This window comes from Falco cherrug, chromosome 1 (assembly GCF_023634085.1).
Source record: "Falco cherrug isolate bFalChe1 chromosome 1, bFalChe1.pri, whole genome shotgun sequence".
NCBI classification, from domain to species: domain Eukaryota; kingdom Metazoa; phylum Chordata; class Aves; order Falconiformes; family Falconidae; genus Falco; species Falco cherrug.
Window position 1 is genome coordinate 105,605,594 of NC_073697.1, and position 19,385 is coordinate 105,624,978.

The following is a 19,385-nucleotide window of genomic DNA, read 5'->3' on the forward strand; positions in this document are numbered from 1 at the left end:
ATCCTAAACTTCCCAAGCAATACTGTGTCCATAAAGGCAACTACTACACTCTACGTACTGTAAAGAAAATGTAAGCAGGGAGATTACATTACCCTATGCATCACTGCTACCTCTGTTAGGACAGTGTGTCTACAGCTCACCAAAAATGGTGACAAGTTGGTTCAAAGATGGACTGGAAAACACTGGACTACTCCAGGCTTAAGGAAACTGCTTGGCATCGAAGAGAGACGGGTGGCTGGTCGGCCTGACTTCGTTATCTCTGAGACTCTTTATGAGCGAGGCAGAGGCTGTGCAGGAGGGCAGGTCTTCCCTCCCCACACCCCAGTCCTAGGACAGGATCAAGCACCCTTAAACAAAGCCGATCCCTTTTTTTTTTTTTTTATCCAAGTGACAAACTGAATAGCACACATTCTTTACAGCCTAGCAAGAAAAAGGTATTTCAGCCAGTCTGGCACTGAACACAACAATGCACTCTTTTAATGCTGATGATAATTAACCATTGTAACAATTTGCCAAAGGATGTGGTAGAGCTTTTACTCCAAGACATTTTTCAAATTGAAATGGCTTTCTCCTCCCCTATATGAGAGAGTGTACGTACATACATATATTCCCACTCAAAGAAGAATTTGTTCAGGAGAGCCATACTAGATAACCAAACTGGTAGAATCAGCGATCACAAAGTTGCAGACGACCAGTGCTGTGCACACCAGCTCTGTGCAGCACCCAGAGAGACCCAGGCTACGATGACTGACAGCCCAACCCGTGGGACAGGGCTCTCCAGGATGGAAAATTTCTGGCGTCAAAATTTTCGACTGACTTGAGACATGTACCAGGGCAAGCTGGAGGTGCCCTGCTGATCACGGGCTACCATGGTCGCAGGGAAAGGCTGAGGCAGAGAGCCCAGAACTGGCCTGTACGCAGCACTGGTGTGTCTGCGGCAGCACCCGTGTGACTGTGCCAATGGAAACCTGATTTATATATAACTGGATGGAGCTAACACTCAGCCAGTAACATTATATGATGGTTAAACTTTAGACTTAGTTCAGAAAACATATTGGCTGAGAGATTAACAGTGCATGATGGGATCTTGGCAGCAACCTTGCCTCTACTCCTCAACCACAAAAACATCTTCAGAAACGGGTAGAGAGCATGGGGGTCATCTACCTGGTGACAGGAGGATGTGGTTTTACTGGGGAGAAAATCGTAGAGCTCCCGTCTCAACAAGACTACATCAAAGAAGTCAGAGTCTTTGATTCAGTAGCAAGAGGAGAAGCGGAAAAATTCACCACAGGTAAGAAAAGTGCATCAGCTTCATTCAGCAGCCATAACACCCCTTCTCAAGACAGCTGGTATTATGTTGGAGATGCCACAGTTACAGGCACGGGGGGTAGGAGCCTGGATTAAACAGACTGGATGAAGAATAATTTCCAGCACAGAGAGGTTTTTCAGCAGAGGAGGTAAATCAAAGCAAACAGATCCATAGTGTGTAACCCCAAGAGATATATCACAAGGAGGATCTAAGTCCCCACTCAAAGATCAGTTGTAAGGAGCAACGTGCACACCGAGTACCCGACATGCGCAGTTGGCTACCCGCTTTGTCCCTGCTCAACCAGTCTAACAGCAAAGGGAACAAAAAAATCATGTTCCTGAACCGCTCCAACCAGTTACCAATTCTGAGAAAAATAACCCCAAACCCCTGACAATAACAGAATCAAGATCAGCATCTGCAGCAGGGATGTAAAACAAATTACCGAAATAACAGAGAGAAACCTGTAGTAGCCTTACTGTGCTGCACATAAAAAAGGAAGAGGTGGGTCTCAGCAAACACAAAGATACTAATCTATTTGATCATATTCAGAGAGCTGCCTTCTGATTTTTTCACCATGGTTGATTACACTGAGGTACGTTGGGGGAAAACCAACCTGTTTTACTGGGTTCGAGAATACCCTCACAAAACAAGCCGATGATGCAGCTCATGGTGGCCCCGCGGGGCTAATGGCGAGCTGGGTCCCCCTCTCTGATGGCCCAAACCTTCACCTTGCTTTGAGCGAGAGAGGAAAAAAACGTAAGGGAGATCCTACCTGTTAGGAGAGATCAATAGAAAGGAGAGACACGGAAAGCCAGTTAAAAGACTCCCAGGGAAATACCCGTGTCAGAAACCCTCCCTTGGCAGCTGAACTCACCAGACTGGTTTCCCCAGGCTTCAGGTAGCCAGCTGCCCTAAAAGCACCCATAGTTGAAGACAAAACTGTTTAAACCTTAGGGAGGTGCCATAATCTGTGCTCCAGGAGAGGTCTGTGATTGGCGCAGCAAATCGCAGAAAAATGAGGCAGAAGCGCCGCGGGGCCATCCCAGCCCCTGTCCCTCTGCCCCAAGGCAGAACCAGCTGTGCCACCACCTCCCCTCCCGACAGATGTTTTTCTATCTCACTGCTGGTACGGTCTGATCTGCAGTTTAGGTCCTTGATTTCTCATCCAGCCTTAAAGGTAGAATAGGTGAAACACTGTCATTCTTTACAACAACCTTCATGATCGGAAAGCCACCTCCTGCCACCCCGTACTACTCTCTCCTTTAAGCTAAAGCAGCTCTCACGTCTCCTCCCTCCCCCACAGCTCACACGTGCTGTCTGTGGGCACTGGCGTTCCTCTTCTGGAAGAGGGGCACTGAGCCTGGGATGGAGAAGCTGGCTGTGGCCTTCCCACTGCTGAGCAACACCAATGGGTTTATTTCCTCCATCCTGCAAACTGCTCTCCTGTTCGTACCCGTCAGTACGGTCATGCCTTTTTCACAGTGGCAAGACCCCACTGACAGGCGATAGCTCCTGAGCTGCCCTGGCCCGGCGTCGTTCTTTCACGAAGACCTGCTGCCTCTTCCCTCCTGAGCCCAACAACTTCTCCTTGCCCCTATCAGATGTCACCTTGTGGAGGTTTTTCGGACTACCTTAGTTACACTCAGCTCGTACTCTAAATCCTCCAGCGTACCCTGAGTCCCTCCCAGTCTGATGTTATCTGCTGAGCTAACGAACAAATCTGCCAGATTTTGGTGAAAACAATAAAACCCACTCAAATACAGCAATAAACCCTGGAGAACCCCAGAGCAGCCACCTACCACAGCCGGCAGTTCCCTGGGAACTGTAATTCAGCCAGCTCTGTGCTCACCCTCGTGTGCCTTCCTTAGACCATCTCTCTTGCTTACGAGAATGACACGCTTTCCAAAGCCCTCCTAAAATCAAGATAGATGACATCGACCTGTTCCACAATATCTGTACAGCCTGTTAACCTGTCATAAGAACAAAGGAGGTTTCTCTGACTTGATTTGTTCTTGACAAATCCATGTCAGCTGCTTCTGTTCCCCTTTTTATCCCACAGGTGCTCACACACATGTTGCTTAAATGTGTTCCTGAATTTCCTGGGGTTGAAATCAAGCTGTTCTGTAATTTCCTGGCTCTTCTTTACCTCCTCTCTAAGCACCAGTGTGTTATTTGCTGTACTGCAGTCTTCCAGTGCTGCCAAAATTTCTCCAAAGTAGCTGATAACACAATAAAGCTGCAGTTACATCCACCACCTCTTTAGCAGCCCTGAATAAAGCTCATCAGGCCTCATCAATTGGAAAATTTCTTGCGGTAGCATTGTATCCTCCCCGATTTCGGCTGAGCTCTCATCATTCTCTTCCTGGTCTTAACTGCACCAGCTGCCTTAAGACAGGTGATGAGAAAGAGACTATTGAACACTTCAACCTGACTGGTTACGGGCTTTCCCTCACCATGAAGTAGCAGCAAAATCCTCCCAGCACAAGGCTATGGAGGTCCTGCTCTGCCTTTCAGCAAGAGCATCCTCTGTGCTCGGGTCCCCCAGGCAAGTGTATTACCTCTGCTGCATGGACAACGCCTGCCTGCCTTTTCCTACCCTAGTCTCAGTCTGTGCTTTAATATTAAACTAACTTAATATTAAAACTCCTATGAGCTAGTCCACCAAATCTTGGTTATGCTAATTAAGAAACCGGCTTGACCCTTCTGTAAAACTTCTGCATCTTCCTACCTCTCGTGCTTCTTAGCAAAGGCTCACCTGGCTAACCTACTGCCTGGAGGTTTGTCCCTCCGTGGAGTTCCTGAGGAATAACCCTGTTCTATTACCACTTTGTCCTGGGAGTTGTTCACTGAGGGCTTCCGTGTCATAACACTTCCACGGCTGGTGTCACAGACCCTTCCCTGAGCTGCTCGCTTGTATGATCCTTCAGAAGTTGCTACTCCGATCCCTGGCTGCACGGGGCTCCCCAGGAAGCCACCAGCCCAGGGCAGAGGAGACATCCCCCTCCCAAAGCAATCCTGTGACTGCTGCTGCTGTCTGGATTATTACGAAACCCCTAAGGAGTACAGCTTCCTGACCCCAGCTTCTTCTTGGCCTATTCCCAACTACAGAAAAAGAGAAAAATCCTACTTCAATGTTACAATACTGTCTCAAAGCAAGAAAAATAGTAGCAGATGCCAACAGTAGCCATGTGTGGAACAGGTATTGGGGGGTGGGGGGAATGGAGGGGAAAAAAAGCCCTTCTAAATGGCTCAAAGGGAGGAATTAGCTATGAAATTTTTCAACTTGTTACATTCATTTCCCTTCCCCTCCATAGTATTTGCAATTTAAATAAAGCTCTGTGCAACATCCCTTGAACTCGCCCGGTGTTATTCCCAGCAAGCTCTAAAGCTCTTCGATCTGAAGGAAATTGTCCGGCACAGCATCACTCACGCACACATCTGGGAGCAAGTCCTGTGGCCAGCTGCAGCTCTGGGCCAGCAGCCTCCTGCTCTGGCTTGGCACTGTCCTCAGACGCGTGCTAGAGATCTGCACCGACAGCCACAGCTATTCTGACCCACAGTCGATGCAAACTGGCAAAGTGCTAAGCTGAGTTAAACCAGATGCAGATCTGGCTTCTTGGGGTTCAAAAGTAGGGATGTATTTTCCGCTGGTGTGATATATTCAAATGGCTTAGTTGTTAATTAGAGTGTGCTTCAGCTTGCCCTGCAGAGAAGAAAGCTTTCCAAGCAGGATCATCATTCTGCAAGAAGGTGAGGATGCTGATTTGTACTTTTCTTTTTCCCCTGCATCTATGATTATATTATTTTTCTCCAGCTACCACTCATGTGATAGTGATGAAAGGAGACATTCGAGACTACAATCTGCTCCTTGCTGCCATGCAGGGAGTTCACGTGGTTGTTCACACAGCTGCTATTGTGGACTACAGGAACACTGTGCCCTTTTGGGAAATGAGAGCTGTCAATGTTGGGGGTAAGCTCTTTAAAATAAGCAATTAAATACAGGCTTACATTCACACACCTTGCTGTAGTCATTCAAGAGGCTACAAAAAACATACCCTCTCTGATCTAGTGCTCCCTTGTCCCCTGAATTTCACGCACACCGCTCTGCTACGAGATGAGAAAGGTGCCCGGGACCTTTCCTTTCCAGCAGGGATGCTTCTGCCTCTGCCCCTCTGTCCCTGCTCAGGGCAGGCCATGCTGCTCCTCTCCACTGCTAAAGCTTCATCTCAGAAAGTCACATCTAGACCCAGTTACAAGTCAAGGTAACATTCACTAGGTGGTCAAGGGTACTGAGGTGATTCCGAACATGCCTGTAGCAGTAAGAAACCGTTTAGCATGTGACGAGGACAACAATTGTTAACCCCTGTTCTAGATAGCTTGCAGCTTTCCCAGGGATCTCCAGGGAAAAAAACCTGCAACATAAACCAGCACAAGCCTATACCAGCTGAACTGCATCCGCACTATAAGGGTGTGATGATATTTTAATTATAGTCAGAGTTCACAACCATTATGTACCTACAAGCCATGCATAACTGAGAGCTCCACAACACTTTCTTCCTATCACCAAGAGCTGATTTCATGTTAGGTTCAAGATCTGCTTAAAGAAAATTTGTTCATAAATCTAAGAAATAAGCACAGGCTATAAAAATAATGAAATCCCTATTACACCAGCAATTCCAATGGCACCTCGGGCTGTTAGCTACTAAAATAGTTGTTAACCACAAGGAAGGAATTTTATATATTTTTATATATATACATATCTCAAACTCAATTACTGCTTAGGGCTTCTACTATTTGCTGATACATTTGAGGGCAACATTTAAATTCCATCCTTCTTTTCATTGCTGTAGTTGTTTTCAAAACCAGATGCTTTTAAGAGCCTGTGCACTGAGAATATTCAGAGCCTGAGGGTTCCCTCTGCCTTTTAATGGCTTTGTGAAATCTTCCCCTTCATCGTCTGCTTGCTACGAGCAAGGTGCTTTAGCGTAGGGAGGATTTCACAGATAGCGGTGAACACTGGGCAACTCCCCTATTCTGCAAACCAAACCTCTTGCAGATGCTTGTGGCGTTCCCAGGAAATCGTACCCACAGAGGTTTTTCCAATGTGACCGAGCGTCTCTCTGAGGAGCACAGTCCGAGATGTCTTAAGAGGAGCTTTATTTTCAGGCAAACTGCTCTGCTGTTCTGCATTTCTGCCTCCCCTTTGGTGGTTCACGTAGACCTCCCTAAAATGGGGCTGCTGCTCCCACTAGGACTTCTTGAAGTCTTGAACTGAGAGATCAGTCATAGTTTTCTATTAAAATCATAGCAGCTAAAAAATTTAAAATTACCTGTATTTGATATCTGCTGTAGACTTAATGGAAAAAAATAGGGTCAGGACAGGTCAGCTCTATAATCCTCTAGCTGGCTCCTCTGTGTAGCTCAGGCCACAGAAATTCATCCAATTACTGCCTTAAGCACAACAATTTGTGGCCGAATTGGTCTATGCCTTTTCAAAAGACTTGCTGCCTAGAATTAAGGACTACAAGTTAATGGGCGATCTATCATGGCTTTCAGCAACCCATAACAATACTGAAGAGTATTAGTGTGGCTATGGTTAATTAACATTTCTGGCAAAAATGTACTTCTTTTGCTTTAATTCTCTCCTCTGATTCAAGCACTGGTTGCCAAATCCTTTTATAGTCTTTTTGCCTAGATTGAGGCGTCCTCTTCTACAATAATTATTTTTTCCATCTAGTCACTTAAAGACTTCTTAATCTTCTTTTTGTTAAGCTGAATGGATTTTAACTCGGCTGTTTCCAGTGATGTTTCTCAACAGGGGTTCTCAGTTAACTTTACATATTGTGATAGGCTCATGGAGAAGTAAATTGATTCTTTTTCACCAGGTCTTCATATTGCTTTATGCCCTCTGAAACTATCCTAAATTCAGTATTTCCTTGAGAATTTCAGACTATGCCCTTAACAACAAAGAGAACAGAGAAATCAGAAGCCCTCTCATGCAAGACCTGCAGCAAGGCTCAAGGGCAGACCCTGATTAGCCAGGTATAAATAGAGCGGAGATTTCCAGAAGCCAACCCTACGAGCAGCTTCCTTTAAGATCTGCCTTATCAGATTTGAAGGCCCCCAGAGTAAGCAACCATGGTTATGCTGTTGTCACTGAGGTTCTCACAGAATCAACTTGAAAGAGTCATAAGTCATTTAAACCCACCTTCTTCCCCAAAAGCCAACCAACCAAAACCCACACACACTGACCCACAAGTTCCGCCAGAGCAACCTTTCTTAAACCAAACCGTGCTTCAGACTCATTTGGATGTCATGTGGACTTGTAAGCTGTGCCCGCTCCTTTATTAAAGATTCTGCAGCTCTCCAGAGTCTGTTGCAATGATTTTCACCCTATAGTCACCCTATGGTCCTCCTGCAGAACTTCTACAGAGGAATATATGCAACTAAAACACAAACGCTTTTGCCAGGAGGCTGCAATTCACCATTTGACAGCCTGTCCGTGAATCAATAAAGATGGCAAACATGGAGTTTTGCTCTGCTGGGCTGTCAACCTCCTCCCTGTTAGCACCTATTAAGTAACCATTAAGTCCAAGTTAAGTCAGTTGTCAATAGCCACGGAGATTAAGCCACAGGATAGCTATAGATGTAACTGCTACTCTCATGTTATAACCCATCCATTCCCGTGCAAACGTACCTGAGGAACCGCAGCCTTCGCCTGTGGCTTTCCATCTTTTCAGCCGTAAAAAAGGTGGATCTGTTCCAAGTCAGAATCTCAAGGCTGGAAAACTCTTTCGATTTGCACAACAGGAATCAAGGCAAGGTGGTTCCAGTTTGTCCTCACCAACCTGCCCCACAGGTACTGGCCACGTGTTAAGGGCCTGCTGTGCGCTGAACATCCCATATATTGCCTACACAAGCTCCACTGCTGCGGTGGGACCCAACATCTCACATGAGCCCGTGCTCAGGTAAGGCTAAGCAAATAATCTCCATCGTTCCTGATTGCGGGTTAAACAGCAACGAAACCGCAGCCAGAGGGAGACTTTTGCTGTGGCTACAAAGGAGAAGATACGCGTTCCCCTTTCCATTGATGCCTCTTCTCTTGCTTGAAAATCCTGCTTTGCTGCTCTTCGCTTCCAGGAACCGTACCTCTTCCCAGCCCATACTCGACCAGCAGCAGATATCACCGACTGAAAGAGCTGCTTGAGAGGTGTATGACCCGCTGCACCCCGAGGCTCTCGCCATACGTACAGCCCCGCTCCTCTAAGCCCCAAAATCAGTTTCAGACAAGGTCTCAGATGCTTATGACCGTTTTGTGAAACGGTCCAGTCATATCCTGGTCAGAGCTTTTGCTCTCCCCTCATACTAAGGCAATCCAAAGGGCAGGTGATGCTCTGCTGTCACCAGCCCCCTCTCCCCACTCCTTGCAGCTCCACAGTGAATCGCTACCAAGCTTGTACCCAGCTCCTATTATCAAACGCAGTCACATGCGCACAAACTGGTTTAGCACTGTCTCAGAAGAAAGTTAGTTGGCCACATAGTCTTAGGGGACAGATTGCATTCGGTGTGACATCACCCTGCAGTATTCATGTGTAGTTACACTCCTCTGTGACCTGGAGCTGGCCTGTAAATTGTACCTTTCTATCCCCCACAATCCTTTTTCCTGGCAATATACTTACAAGGGCTAACTCCTGGACCTTAGACTGCTGGGCATTATGCTCAGCACCTCCCTTCTCTATATGGATCTTATAAGACCGACTCACAGACCCAGAAGAAGCAGCAGAGCTTTAGAAAACCTCCTGTGGCAAAGGTGGGATTTGGAGCAATACAAAGACAAGTGGTCAAAATTATGATTTGAAAGGGGTTTCTGCTTAGAGATCTTTGATATCCAGAACTGATTTTCACAATCAGTTGACATTCCCACTCAGGACGCAGCATCAGGATACCTTAGGTACTCATGGGGCAACAGGACCTGCACCTTGAGAGCAGGGCTGATATTTCTGAAGACCAGGAGCTGAAGTTTTAGGTCAAATTTGAAGTCAAGTAGAGATAGCTGCAATCTGATACACGCCGTTATAAAGTTTCCCGCTAATTTCAAGCATGGTGGTAGCTATACAGACCTCTCAAACCATGGAAACTTGTGTGCATGGGGGACTGGCTCAAAGTCAAGTTCTGTCTCTATAGGCAGCCAGTCCAGTCACAGCTGGCTTCAGTCCTTTGGCTCTAGAAATGTGAGCCCATATAGAAAAAGCTGCTTAAGACATAACTTGAAATGGCCTACAAGCCTAACTTTCATACTTACAAGTAAAACTAAGGCATAACCTGGTTGTTTTGAAAAGTGCTCAAGCACCAAAATCTGTAAAATAAATGTCTGGTTTATGAAAAAAATCCATGAGAGCAACAAACCTCAATCCAGCTGTGTCCATGATCACTAGAAGCTCTGTGTCACTGAAAAGCTATGGGATTTTGTCATTAGCATATCTAAATAATTTCTAAAAATGAGGGTAGATACAGGCATATCCTTAGTATTTTAGTCCTGAAAAGATAGATGTGAATAGACATCTTGAAAAATCTACCCCAAATCCTGCCGGCAAGGACAGTCCTTTGGCTGGCAATGATGGTACCAACGGGTGCAAGCAAAAACCCATCCAGGCTGACGCTCACAGAGCTACGCAGGAACACGCTCTGCCCACCAGCTCCCAATCCTTCCCCCCCCACAAATGCAAACAAACCGACCCTCAGAGCCTTCAACTAATTTTGCAGAACACACTTAGGTTCTCCCGTGATGCGGCGAGAACGCCCGAGAGCGTGGTCTTCATTCTCCAGTGATTCTGATTTTAAACTAAGGGAATTGCATAACACAAAACGAGAGAAGGGACAGCCCCCCAGTCAAAAATGACATCATCTGTCTCAACAGGGAGCCCAGTAACGACTGGAAGACAATGTAATATGCCTCTTTTCCAGACTGAAAGCACAGGTGACACGGCTTTCCCCTTCCTCCTCTTCATCTCCCCTGTCCACACCCCATCTGTTGTGCTCCTCTCTTCTCCCTCACAATCCATGACCCTGCCTGCCTGCCTTTTTCTCCATCCCCCTTCTCCATCATTCCTCGTATAATTTTATTTAACTCACTTTTACGTGCTTGGGAATTGACACAGACGAAGCATGATTAGTCTCTGGACAGGGTGATGGGTGCAGGGATAATGCTCACACCTCAGCATCCGACAATAATAGAAAATGCCTCTGTCAGTCTCAATCCCTCTGAGACAGCCACCACTGAGATACCTTCTGACAATACTGCTCCAGTCTTATTAGCGTTCAGTTATCTGTGATCGTTTTGAAAAGCAAGAGCATTATGCTGAGCTCTTTGTTACTACCAAGCTTCAGAAGGGGTGGGGGAAGGCAAACAGGAGCAGAGCACTGCAGCCCAGGAACTGCAGGCAGGTTTGCCCCTTTGTGAAGCTGCTGCTTTTTCAAAAGCTCTGCTAGGAAAAAAAAAAAAAAAAAAAAATTTGGATTAAAAAAAGAAAGCAATTAAAACTAGAACTTCTAGATACCCCCCTAATTGTCTTGGGCCTCTCCCAGGCTTGCAACAAACCACGCACAATCAATCTTTTGTCTTGCTTGTTTTCTGGTTTGTCTCTTGCTCATCACCCACAAACACAGAGAAGGGGAGGAGGGTTTTGTGATAAAAGCCCAGGGTGTGCGAGGAGGCTGTATTCCTGATGCTCCTAATTTATTTCTGTTGCTGTAGCACAAGGCAGCCCTGATCTCAGCTGGGATATCTGAACACACAAGATACTTGACTGCCAAACAGGCAAGAGAAAGGCAACAGCATTATCCACATTTTACACAGGAAGATCTGAGCACAGAAAAGAGTAAGCAAGTTGCCCAAGGTCGAACAGGGAGCCTGAGTCAGAGCTCGTCCTCCTGAGACCCAGCGTTTGACAAAAAGACTCCTCACGGGCCACTTAACCCTTCCAAAAGGTGCGTCCCAGCCCCATCTGCAAAAGAAGCACGGTAATTCTTCATCGCCCCGTGGGGGGTACCCCATACCTGGCAGCGCCTGGTGTTCATCTAGGGTGAATTTCTCTAGGAGAGCAAGGTATAGAGGAAATTAATTTTAAACTGTGAAGAAAGTCTCCTGCAGCATGCAGAGGGAGCCTATCCATGCGGCAGGGGAGCAAGTGGCCACACAGTACTAGTGGATGGTCCTTCCCGATGCTTCAAGCCAGGTTTCTTCAGTCCCCAGCCCCTCCAGAGCCCACTGGAACTGCTTCACCAAATTCTGTCACGGACGAACATTTATCTAGAACCACTGGGACAAAATGCCAGCACCCTGGTGGGGAACAGAGCTACTTTCTTGGATCTCCTTGGAATTATTTCAGGGCCTGTCAGGCCAGTTACATGCTAGATCCCATGGGCTTTCCTCCTTGCAGCTCTGTGTTAGGAGGCTAGTGAGCTGGTTGCCTTCCATAATGGCAACCAAGTGTCCCCAGCACGGCTGCAAGCCCTGCTTGCCCTTAATTATGGGCTGCTGCTTTGTTCTCCCCCTTGAGTGTAATTTGCTAGGGGAGAGGAAGGAATAATCCCAGCGCAAACCTGCTGATTGCATGTTTTCCAGGAGATCACTTGCATCTATAGCACATCACTGGCAAATGTCTCCCAACTCTAATCAACTCTGTGAGAAAATTAAGCAGCAACTTCTCCTTTTAGTTCATGGCCCGTGAGAGGCTTTCCTCTACCTCTAATGAAAAAATGAAGTAGGACTGCTGTCATTTTCCTGCCCTCCATCTTCCTCTGCTCTTTCCAACTTGTTCAGCCACTTGTGAGTTACTTAAAAAGGTAACTCCACTGCTTTCCATTCGGCCTGCCAGAGGGTTATTTGCTTCAATCACACTCGTAAACAAAAACAAATCAAGCTGTCAGAAATCAAACCACCATGCTCATGCAAACCAGCTTATGAACAGCCAGAACCACCTGGTATTTACTGAGGCCTTATTTTTCCCAAATCCTGCAGCAAGGATCTCCTGTAACTCACAGCCAGTGGTAAGTCCCTGGAGAGCAGGGACTGCAGCGTAAATCACACTGTGACAAATGTCTCCAAGCCCCGTGCTCTACTCCACGGTCACTCACTGTCTCTCACAATCTGTTTCAGAGGAGCTGAGGATACCAAATACAATGGGGCAGTGGAGCTGCCTTATGGGAAGACAAAGCCTGTGGCAAAAAAACGTGTACTGCAAGCCAATGGAAAAAAAGCTAAAAAAGTCCATGGTAGCACCCCTGGTATTACAGCACAGGATGGGTGGAAGGAGAGAGGTGGTTAGAAAGACCCAAATCAGCCCTAAATGTCCAGAGCACCTCTGCAAATGTTGACTCCTCTAGACCAATATTCCCAGGTTTTATTACTGTGGAAGATTTCATCTCTGAATCCATCAGTCACTAACATCCCTCCCTGATTTTACAGCTAAGCAACGGTGATAAACTCACAACCTGCATCATCCGTGCAAACACGGTGTATGGGGAGAAAGCAACGTTTCTTCAAGCGTTGTATTTGCTTGCCAAAGCCAAGACTGGTGCCTTGAACTACCTGGAGCCTGAAAACACAGTGTGTAAGTACACATACATGGGTGAGCAAACGATTGATCTCTTTGCACGTGGTGCTACCAGGCTGGTTTAGTCACAGGGGATTTTACATGTCAGCTTAACCATAATCTTCCAAGACAGAGGGGTGAGCGTGGTGAATGAGCACAAATATTTTTATAACCACAAACCTTCGACTGGCTAAAAGAATTTTTAGAACAGTTGTTTACATTCTACTGTTTTTCTTGGGATGGGTTTTCTTCTTTTTCCTCCCCTCAATGTAGGGAAAATGTTTAGAAAACTGAAAAAAAGAGTCAGTGGAAAAAAGGATCGCAATCTCATCCGTCTTTCTCTAGGTAACAGTTTCAAGGGACATATTAGTGGAGAGAGAGAGACATTCAGGCAGTATTTTTCAAACATTTTTGTTTTGAAAAGACAATTTCTTCCTCATTAGAAGAAATTAAACTAACACTACTTGTAAAATTCCTTGCCAAAAATGGCTGTACCAGATAACCGATTTTAGCAAGCACAACAAGCTACTCACAAAATGTATAGAAAGAGCTTGTTGTGGTGTCAAATGCATTTCAGGGGTATATAACTCACCATTAAATCATGCAGGGGTTTAGTTATTTCTGTGCGGCACACCTACATGTCTTTTTCCAAAAGTGCAGATAACAGTAGTTTGAAAATGCTGTTAGAGAAGAATCAGGCCTAGATAAATCAAGTGACTTCTTCAAAGGCTCACAGCAGAGCCAGGAATAAAACACTTGTGCGCTGCCTCCCATTCATCCTGCTCTCGCTACAAAACATTGCCCTTTTGCTTCACGTGAACCAGTATCACAAGGCACATTAATTGTCCAGCTCAAAGGGGAGACCAAAGGTTTAAAGGATCTTGGAGGTCTGGAGTAACTACTCCGTTTCTCTACAGTACAGCTGAGTAACACGATGAGTGCTTCCCCTGCTTCACAGCACTGAAGCCGGTGGATCCAATGTACCCAATCTATGGCAAACAGGAAAATTTAGCTCCTTCTGAATAACTGTTTCTCCCTCCCTCTTGTTTCTCCAGGGAACACTGCATGGATACGTGTTGTTGCAGCAAGGACCTTCCAGCTGAAACCAGACTTACTCGCAGGACAAGTGTAGTATTCCTGTGATGACACTCTAACAAACACAGGGTTTCTGATCAGGCACCAGCCGTGTCCTCTATGGACCCCTCAGTAAGACCAGGCTCACATATCTCTTACTGGAGTATGTAGTTAATGATATAACTGCACAGGATAATCAAGATTATCTTGTAACTTTTCTGGAAGCCACAGCCTTTCCCAAACCTGCCTTTACTGAACATGATAGTCCCTGCCACCTCCTACAAGACAGACAAAGCCTTCAGGCATTTTGGGTGCAAACCGCTCTTCACCTGGAAGGAGCAAGCACAGAACTGCACCGTGGTTGAAAGCAGCTGTAGGGAATCTGGAACCCCCCCAGCTTCACAAAAAGAACTAAGCAGAATGTTTGGGGTAAGGAGAGAGCTTATCACCCCAGCAAGTTTCATCCAAACTTCACAACACGCACACATCTTTGGCAGGAATTTTGCAATCACTGTGAAGTACTGGTACTGAGACAGAGAAGGAGCAAAACTCTTGGACTGCAAGCACGTATATACCCTCGTCATGCCAACAACTCAGCTGTTTTAGGTGTCATATGAAACATCAGGGTGCATTTGAAAGCATCCTCTGGCAGCTACGGGCACGCAGATGCAGGGCTTGCTGGCCTCGCTCATTCCCATGGTGCCACCACTGCACAGGGATCACTTGTGGGAACAAGAGAGAGGTTCAGACAAGAGATGGTGCACAGCAAACACCTTTCTGATTTAATTGTTTAACCGGTTTTGTTCCACAGCCTGATGAGCCTCCATCTTTTTCCACACTCAGCAAATGGACCTCTGCCTTGCCATGGTTGTACCTGGCTCATACACTCAGGGGGTCTTCAGTGATAATTTTGGGAAAGACAAGGAACAGCAAGTTCTTACTCTGTTTTAGGGTTTAATAATAATAATAAAAATCCCTTTTCCAGAGCTACCTTTTTCAAGATGCTTCCTGTTATTCTTAAGGTGTGGGATCACTCGTGGGAACAAGAGAGAGGTTCTTAAGGTGTGGAATATTCTGTCTGTTTTGAATTATTATCCCTATGAAAGAAACTTCCAATCTCTTGTGCTAATAATGTATAGGCTGATTTACTGTATAGGCTGGATGGATAACTGATGTCTACAAGCTTAGAGGTGGGATTCATATCGTTCGTAACTCAAAATCTCTTACCTCACAGCATTCTAACAGCAAAGCAAAACAGATTAAAGCCCACATTCAGCTGCTGTGCTGGCAGACAGCAACTTCAAGTGAAGGCCTTAGGGGCTGCTTTTATGCTAAATAACACCTGAACTTCAGGAGGAAGAGGTCATTTCAACGCATTCCACGGCACTGGAGCTACACCATCCACCTGGGACCAGTATTTCACAGATGACACAGATGGGGCAGGCACTTCCAGAAGACTCACAACACAACCTGCAGTTTGTAGCAGTTTATCAAGCTTCTCTGTTTCGTAAGACATACAGGGAGACTGGTAAACCTACATTAAGCACAACAAGAGATTTCAGTTTTCACTTGATCTTGAAGGAATGAGATGCCTTTACAATACTGGTTTAAATCTAGAATTAATTCTGTTGGTATCACACTTTTGTGTTCTGTGCATACCCATCTCTCCAGTTTTCCTGCAGTAGAACTCTGCACATGCACAAATAAAAGCTTATTTTAATTACAAGTGCCCTGATGCTCCTGGAAAAAGCAAGTTTCAGCATGGTATCCTTGATGCAACTGATCAAAATTCGCTTCTTGTTAGTCACAGTAGTTACCCAGGAAGTAAAGCGAAGCAATACGGTGTGAGTTGCCAAGTTAACCACCAAAATTCACACTCACTAGAGAATTCTTTGCAAAATGAACTTACAAATAAAAAATCCTTTCCTGTGGTAATTCATTATTAATTTCATATAAAAAATAAATTTGGGGGAAACTATTGCAATCTGCTCATAGAGAATTTGGGAAGGTGAAGTGTGCAAGTTATCAGTCCCCATCTATTTCTTGTCCTACCATTTGTGCTGGGAGGTTTTTAAGAAAGGGGTAATAAGATTGCTGGGTTTTCTGTTTCACTAAAAATCCCCATTGCAGTTTTTTGCCATTCTTCAAACGGCAGGCGACAGCTTGCTAAGAATTTAACAGAGGAATCTACGCCCAATTTCTCATGCACGTTGCCAGAGCATCGCCACAGTATAACCACGTTGACCTCAACAGGTTTTAATGTTTCTGAAACCTGGGGTTTATCTTGCCAAAAAAGAGCCACTGGGTGGAGCTGCAAGTCTGTGAGACAGGTACCCTCAACTCATGAGTTCAAATGTTGCAGCCGCTTTTGCTTTAGCTGTTTTTTAAAAGAATGGAAAGATCTGCCCAGACAGCGAGGCTGATGGATGGGGTGGGAGTACCTGACCCATCCAGGTTTGTCCTCAGTCTGTGGCGTTTGGAGTTCTGGACTTCCCTCAGCTGGCTGGATGCAGTCATCGCTCATATAATCAAAGACTCTGCAGAAATTATTTTTCCACTCAGAACTCATTAGAAAAGAGTAAAAGTTTGCTTTCTATTTTTAAAAACAGAATTAAATATGGCACTCTGACCTTTGAGAAAAATTGCTGAAGTATAGCAAGCTGATGCTTTCAGTCCCACTCGGAGCCCTTGGTATACTCCTTTGTGGGATTTGGAGCTGCTGAAGATATCAAGATGGGAGAGTTGTCAAGCCCCAACACTATCCCGGAGATCAATGCCTTACAAGCCTGCCTGCTTTCAGAAACCTTGCTGGGAACCTCATCATGCTTTTGTTCCTGTCCTGCTCATCACCACCTATGACTATGATGCTTATCAGGATGCAGATGACATGCAGGATAAGGAGCACGAATTTTTAAAGGTGGTTAAGCACAGGATTTTTCAAAAAGTATCTGAATTAGTTGGCTGCTTAGCTCTTTTTTTATACCTACCCACCTCCCAAGCTTTGACAACAGCAAGTAAAGGATTCCCTTTCCCTGCTCTTGGTAAAAGTGGGGGGGAAAGTTAGACAGCAAAGCCTCTGTGCTGTTTTCCAAAAAGATGAGTAAGCTTCCTTTGGCTGCCCTGCGTTTTGGCTCCTCCAAGCTAATGATGCTGCAGACTTCCTGTTAGATCCTTGATGTTATCAGATTATAACTTGTTTTCTCCTGGCAATGCTTTAATTCTTTCTACTGCGCTGGGTCGTCATTGGCTTTTCTTTGCAGGGTCTTAGCCCTATTATGTAACAGCAGCAGAAAAAAAAAACCCAACAAAAAAACCAGAAAAGACAAATGTTTCAGATCTGTTTCTACTTCTGGAGAGGAGCCTTTGTGCACAATTACTCATCCAAGAGATTCAGCAGGTATAACTGCTTCCCCCAGGGGCTCCATTATATAATTGGATTTCAGCCATACAAATTAAATCCTATCTTACCCCTTAGTTAAGCCAGGCAGTAAGTATTTAATGCTAATATCCCTGACAACTATTGCAGGGAGAAGCAGAGATGAAGCACAGAGGAGACAGATGCACACATTCTCTACTGGAGGAGCAGGGAGGATGAGCAAGGAGTGCATTGACAGAAAGAAACCTGCTGTATTTTAAACACGGTTAAACTTCCCCGGCACGAGTCATGGCATCTGCTAGAGCTGTCGTCTGAGCTGGAACGTGCTTCTCCCTTTGCTTTCCATCCTCCCATGCTCCCCTGTGCGCATCCACTCCCCCAACACACATACTTCAAAGAGCCACATGCCTAACCCTGTTTGAGTTTCTATGGAAGTCTCTGTTCTTGTGCAACGTCTGAAGGAAGCGAGTTTAGTAATATTAAAACTCAAGCCAAACACACAAGCAAGCAAAGAATCCCCAAATTAAAAAGAAAATCTCAACCGAGTTACTCATTCATCTGCATTTTCTGTTGCGTTCTGTCTTCTCCCAGCAAGTTTCTTTTAGACAAAGCCCTCTGGGCAGAGACCATCTCTTTTGGTGTCTGGTACATCAGTCACATAGTTAGTACATAGTAATAAAGGAAAATAGATTCATGGTAGGAGTTAAACCAGTCAGTCTGGTACTGTAATTGGAACATAATCTCATATTGACAGTATTTAACACAGGATGCACAGGGAACAGATGGCAGCACGCCAGGCCTCAATCGTTCTGCAAATATTGGAAAGACATTTTCCAAGTCCAGCTCCTGAACCTCACCTCCAAGGTCGGAAGCTTTGCTCCCCCACACGGGCCCGGACCCGCTCTCTAATCCTGGTTAAAGCTCAATGCACCCATGTGCTCCTGAGTGTGCAGGCAACCTGGCTAGCAGCGCTTTATTGCTAGCTATCTTACAAATGGTTAAAGAGAGACTGGAAAAAGCATCAAGGGCAAAAGTCTCTGACACCCGTTGGTACAAACAGTCCCAAACCTCTCCATACACACGTGAGCCTTTCCCTTACAGACACCAGACGCGAAGCCACGTGTGCTCAGTGCCGGGGATGCCCACCAGCCCATCAGCCTGCTGCTTCTTTCATCTTTAAAATCTAAATTAACACAACTGGGCATTCTGGCAACAGAGTCGTTCCTCTCCCTAAGCCTTAAGTGCTGAACTAAAGCAGGTGAAAGGAGAGGAAGCACATTTATGTCCAAGATGCATCTTACGGTATGGAGTGAGACGGTGTAAGTGCAGACAGAAATTCAGCTTTCCAAGGCTGTGGGAGAAGTATACTTCTTCTCATATCTGCTACAGGAAGTTTAAATTGATTTTTCTCTATTTCAGCAATTAATTCCCATTAATCAACTTACTGTACAATGCTGCACTATAATTCACAAGTTTTATGTATTATATGAATAAAATTGCACATATATTTTTATGTGATTTTCCTTTAATTGAATTCCAGGGAGATTTATCTGCTGGGTTATTAATAAATCTTAATATGGCCTATAACACTCAATTGATATTTAATTAACCTGCAATAACTGCCTTGTAAAATGTAAATTAAATGCTTTATTTTTGCAGGCATATAACCTTAAATCAAATTCTTCATTCTACCAGCAAAGCAAAAAGGAGCGGGGAAAAAAACAAGATTGCAGGCAACCAAACCTTAGACCTGAAAATGTTTGATGTTTAAAGAGGTTCAAATTGGAAACTGGATCCATGCTTTGTAATCAGGTCTTCTCCCAAGGAAGTACTTTTCCACTGTCTCCCCACCTTTAAAGATCACAAGAATCTGGGTGGATTTAGATGAAACATCAAAATCTCAGGAAGCTCGAAGAGAAGTGAGAGGCGCCCATTATTAATAATAAGGTTGCAAATTCCCATAGGTATTGTGGTATTTGGCATTTTTCTTAAAGTCTTGGCTCCTAGAGTCACATTACCAAATGAGAATGTC

The 19,385-nt window shown here is 45.2% G+C and overlaps 1 protein-coding gene across 1 annotated transcript; it reads left to right on the plus strand.

Annotated features, from left to right (window-relative positions):
* The first annotated feature begins 1,149 nt into the window (after positions 1-1,149).
* LOC102053118 (3 beta-hydroxysteroid dehydrogenase type 7-like) lies at positions 1,150-14,440 on the plus strand. Its single transcript, XM_055704220.1, is given in 8 exon segments — positions 1,150-1,291; positions 5,124-5,279; positions 8,169-8,277; positions 12,468-12,567; positions 12,777-12,939; positions 13,959-14,084; positions 14,087-14,315; positions 14,317-14,440. Coding segments are annotated over 8 exon segments (1,101 nt in total). The 3' UTR covers positions 14,393-14,440.
* The last annotated feature ends 4,945 nt before the right edge of the window (positions 14,441-19,385 follow it).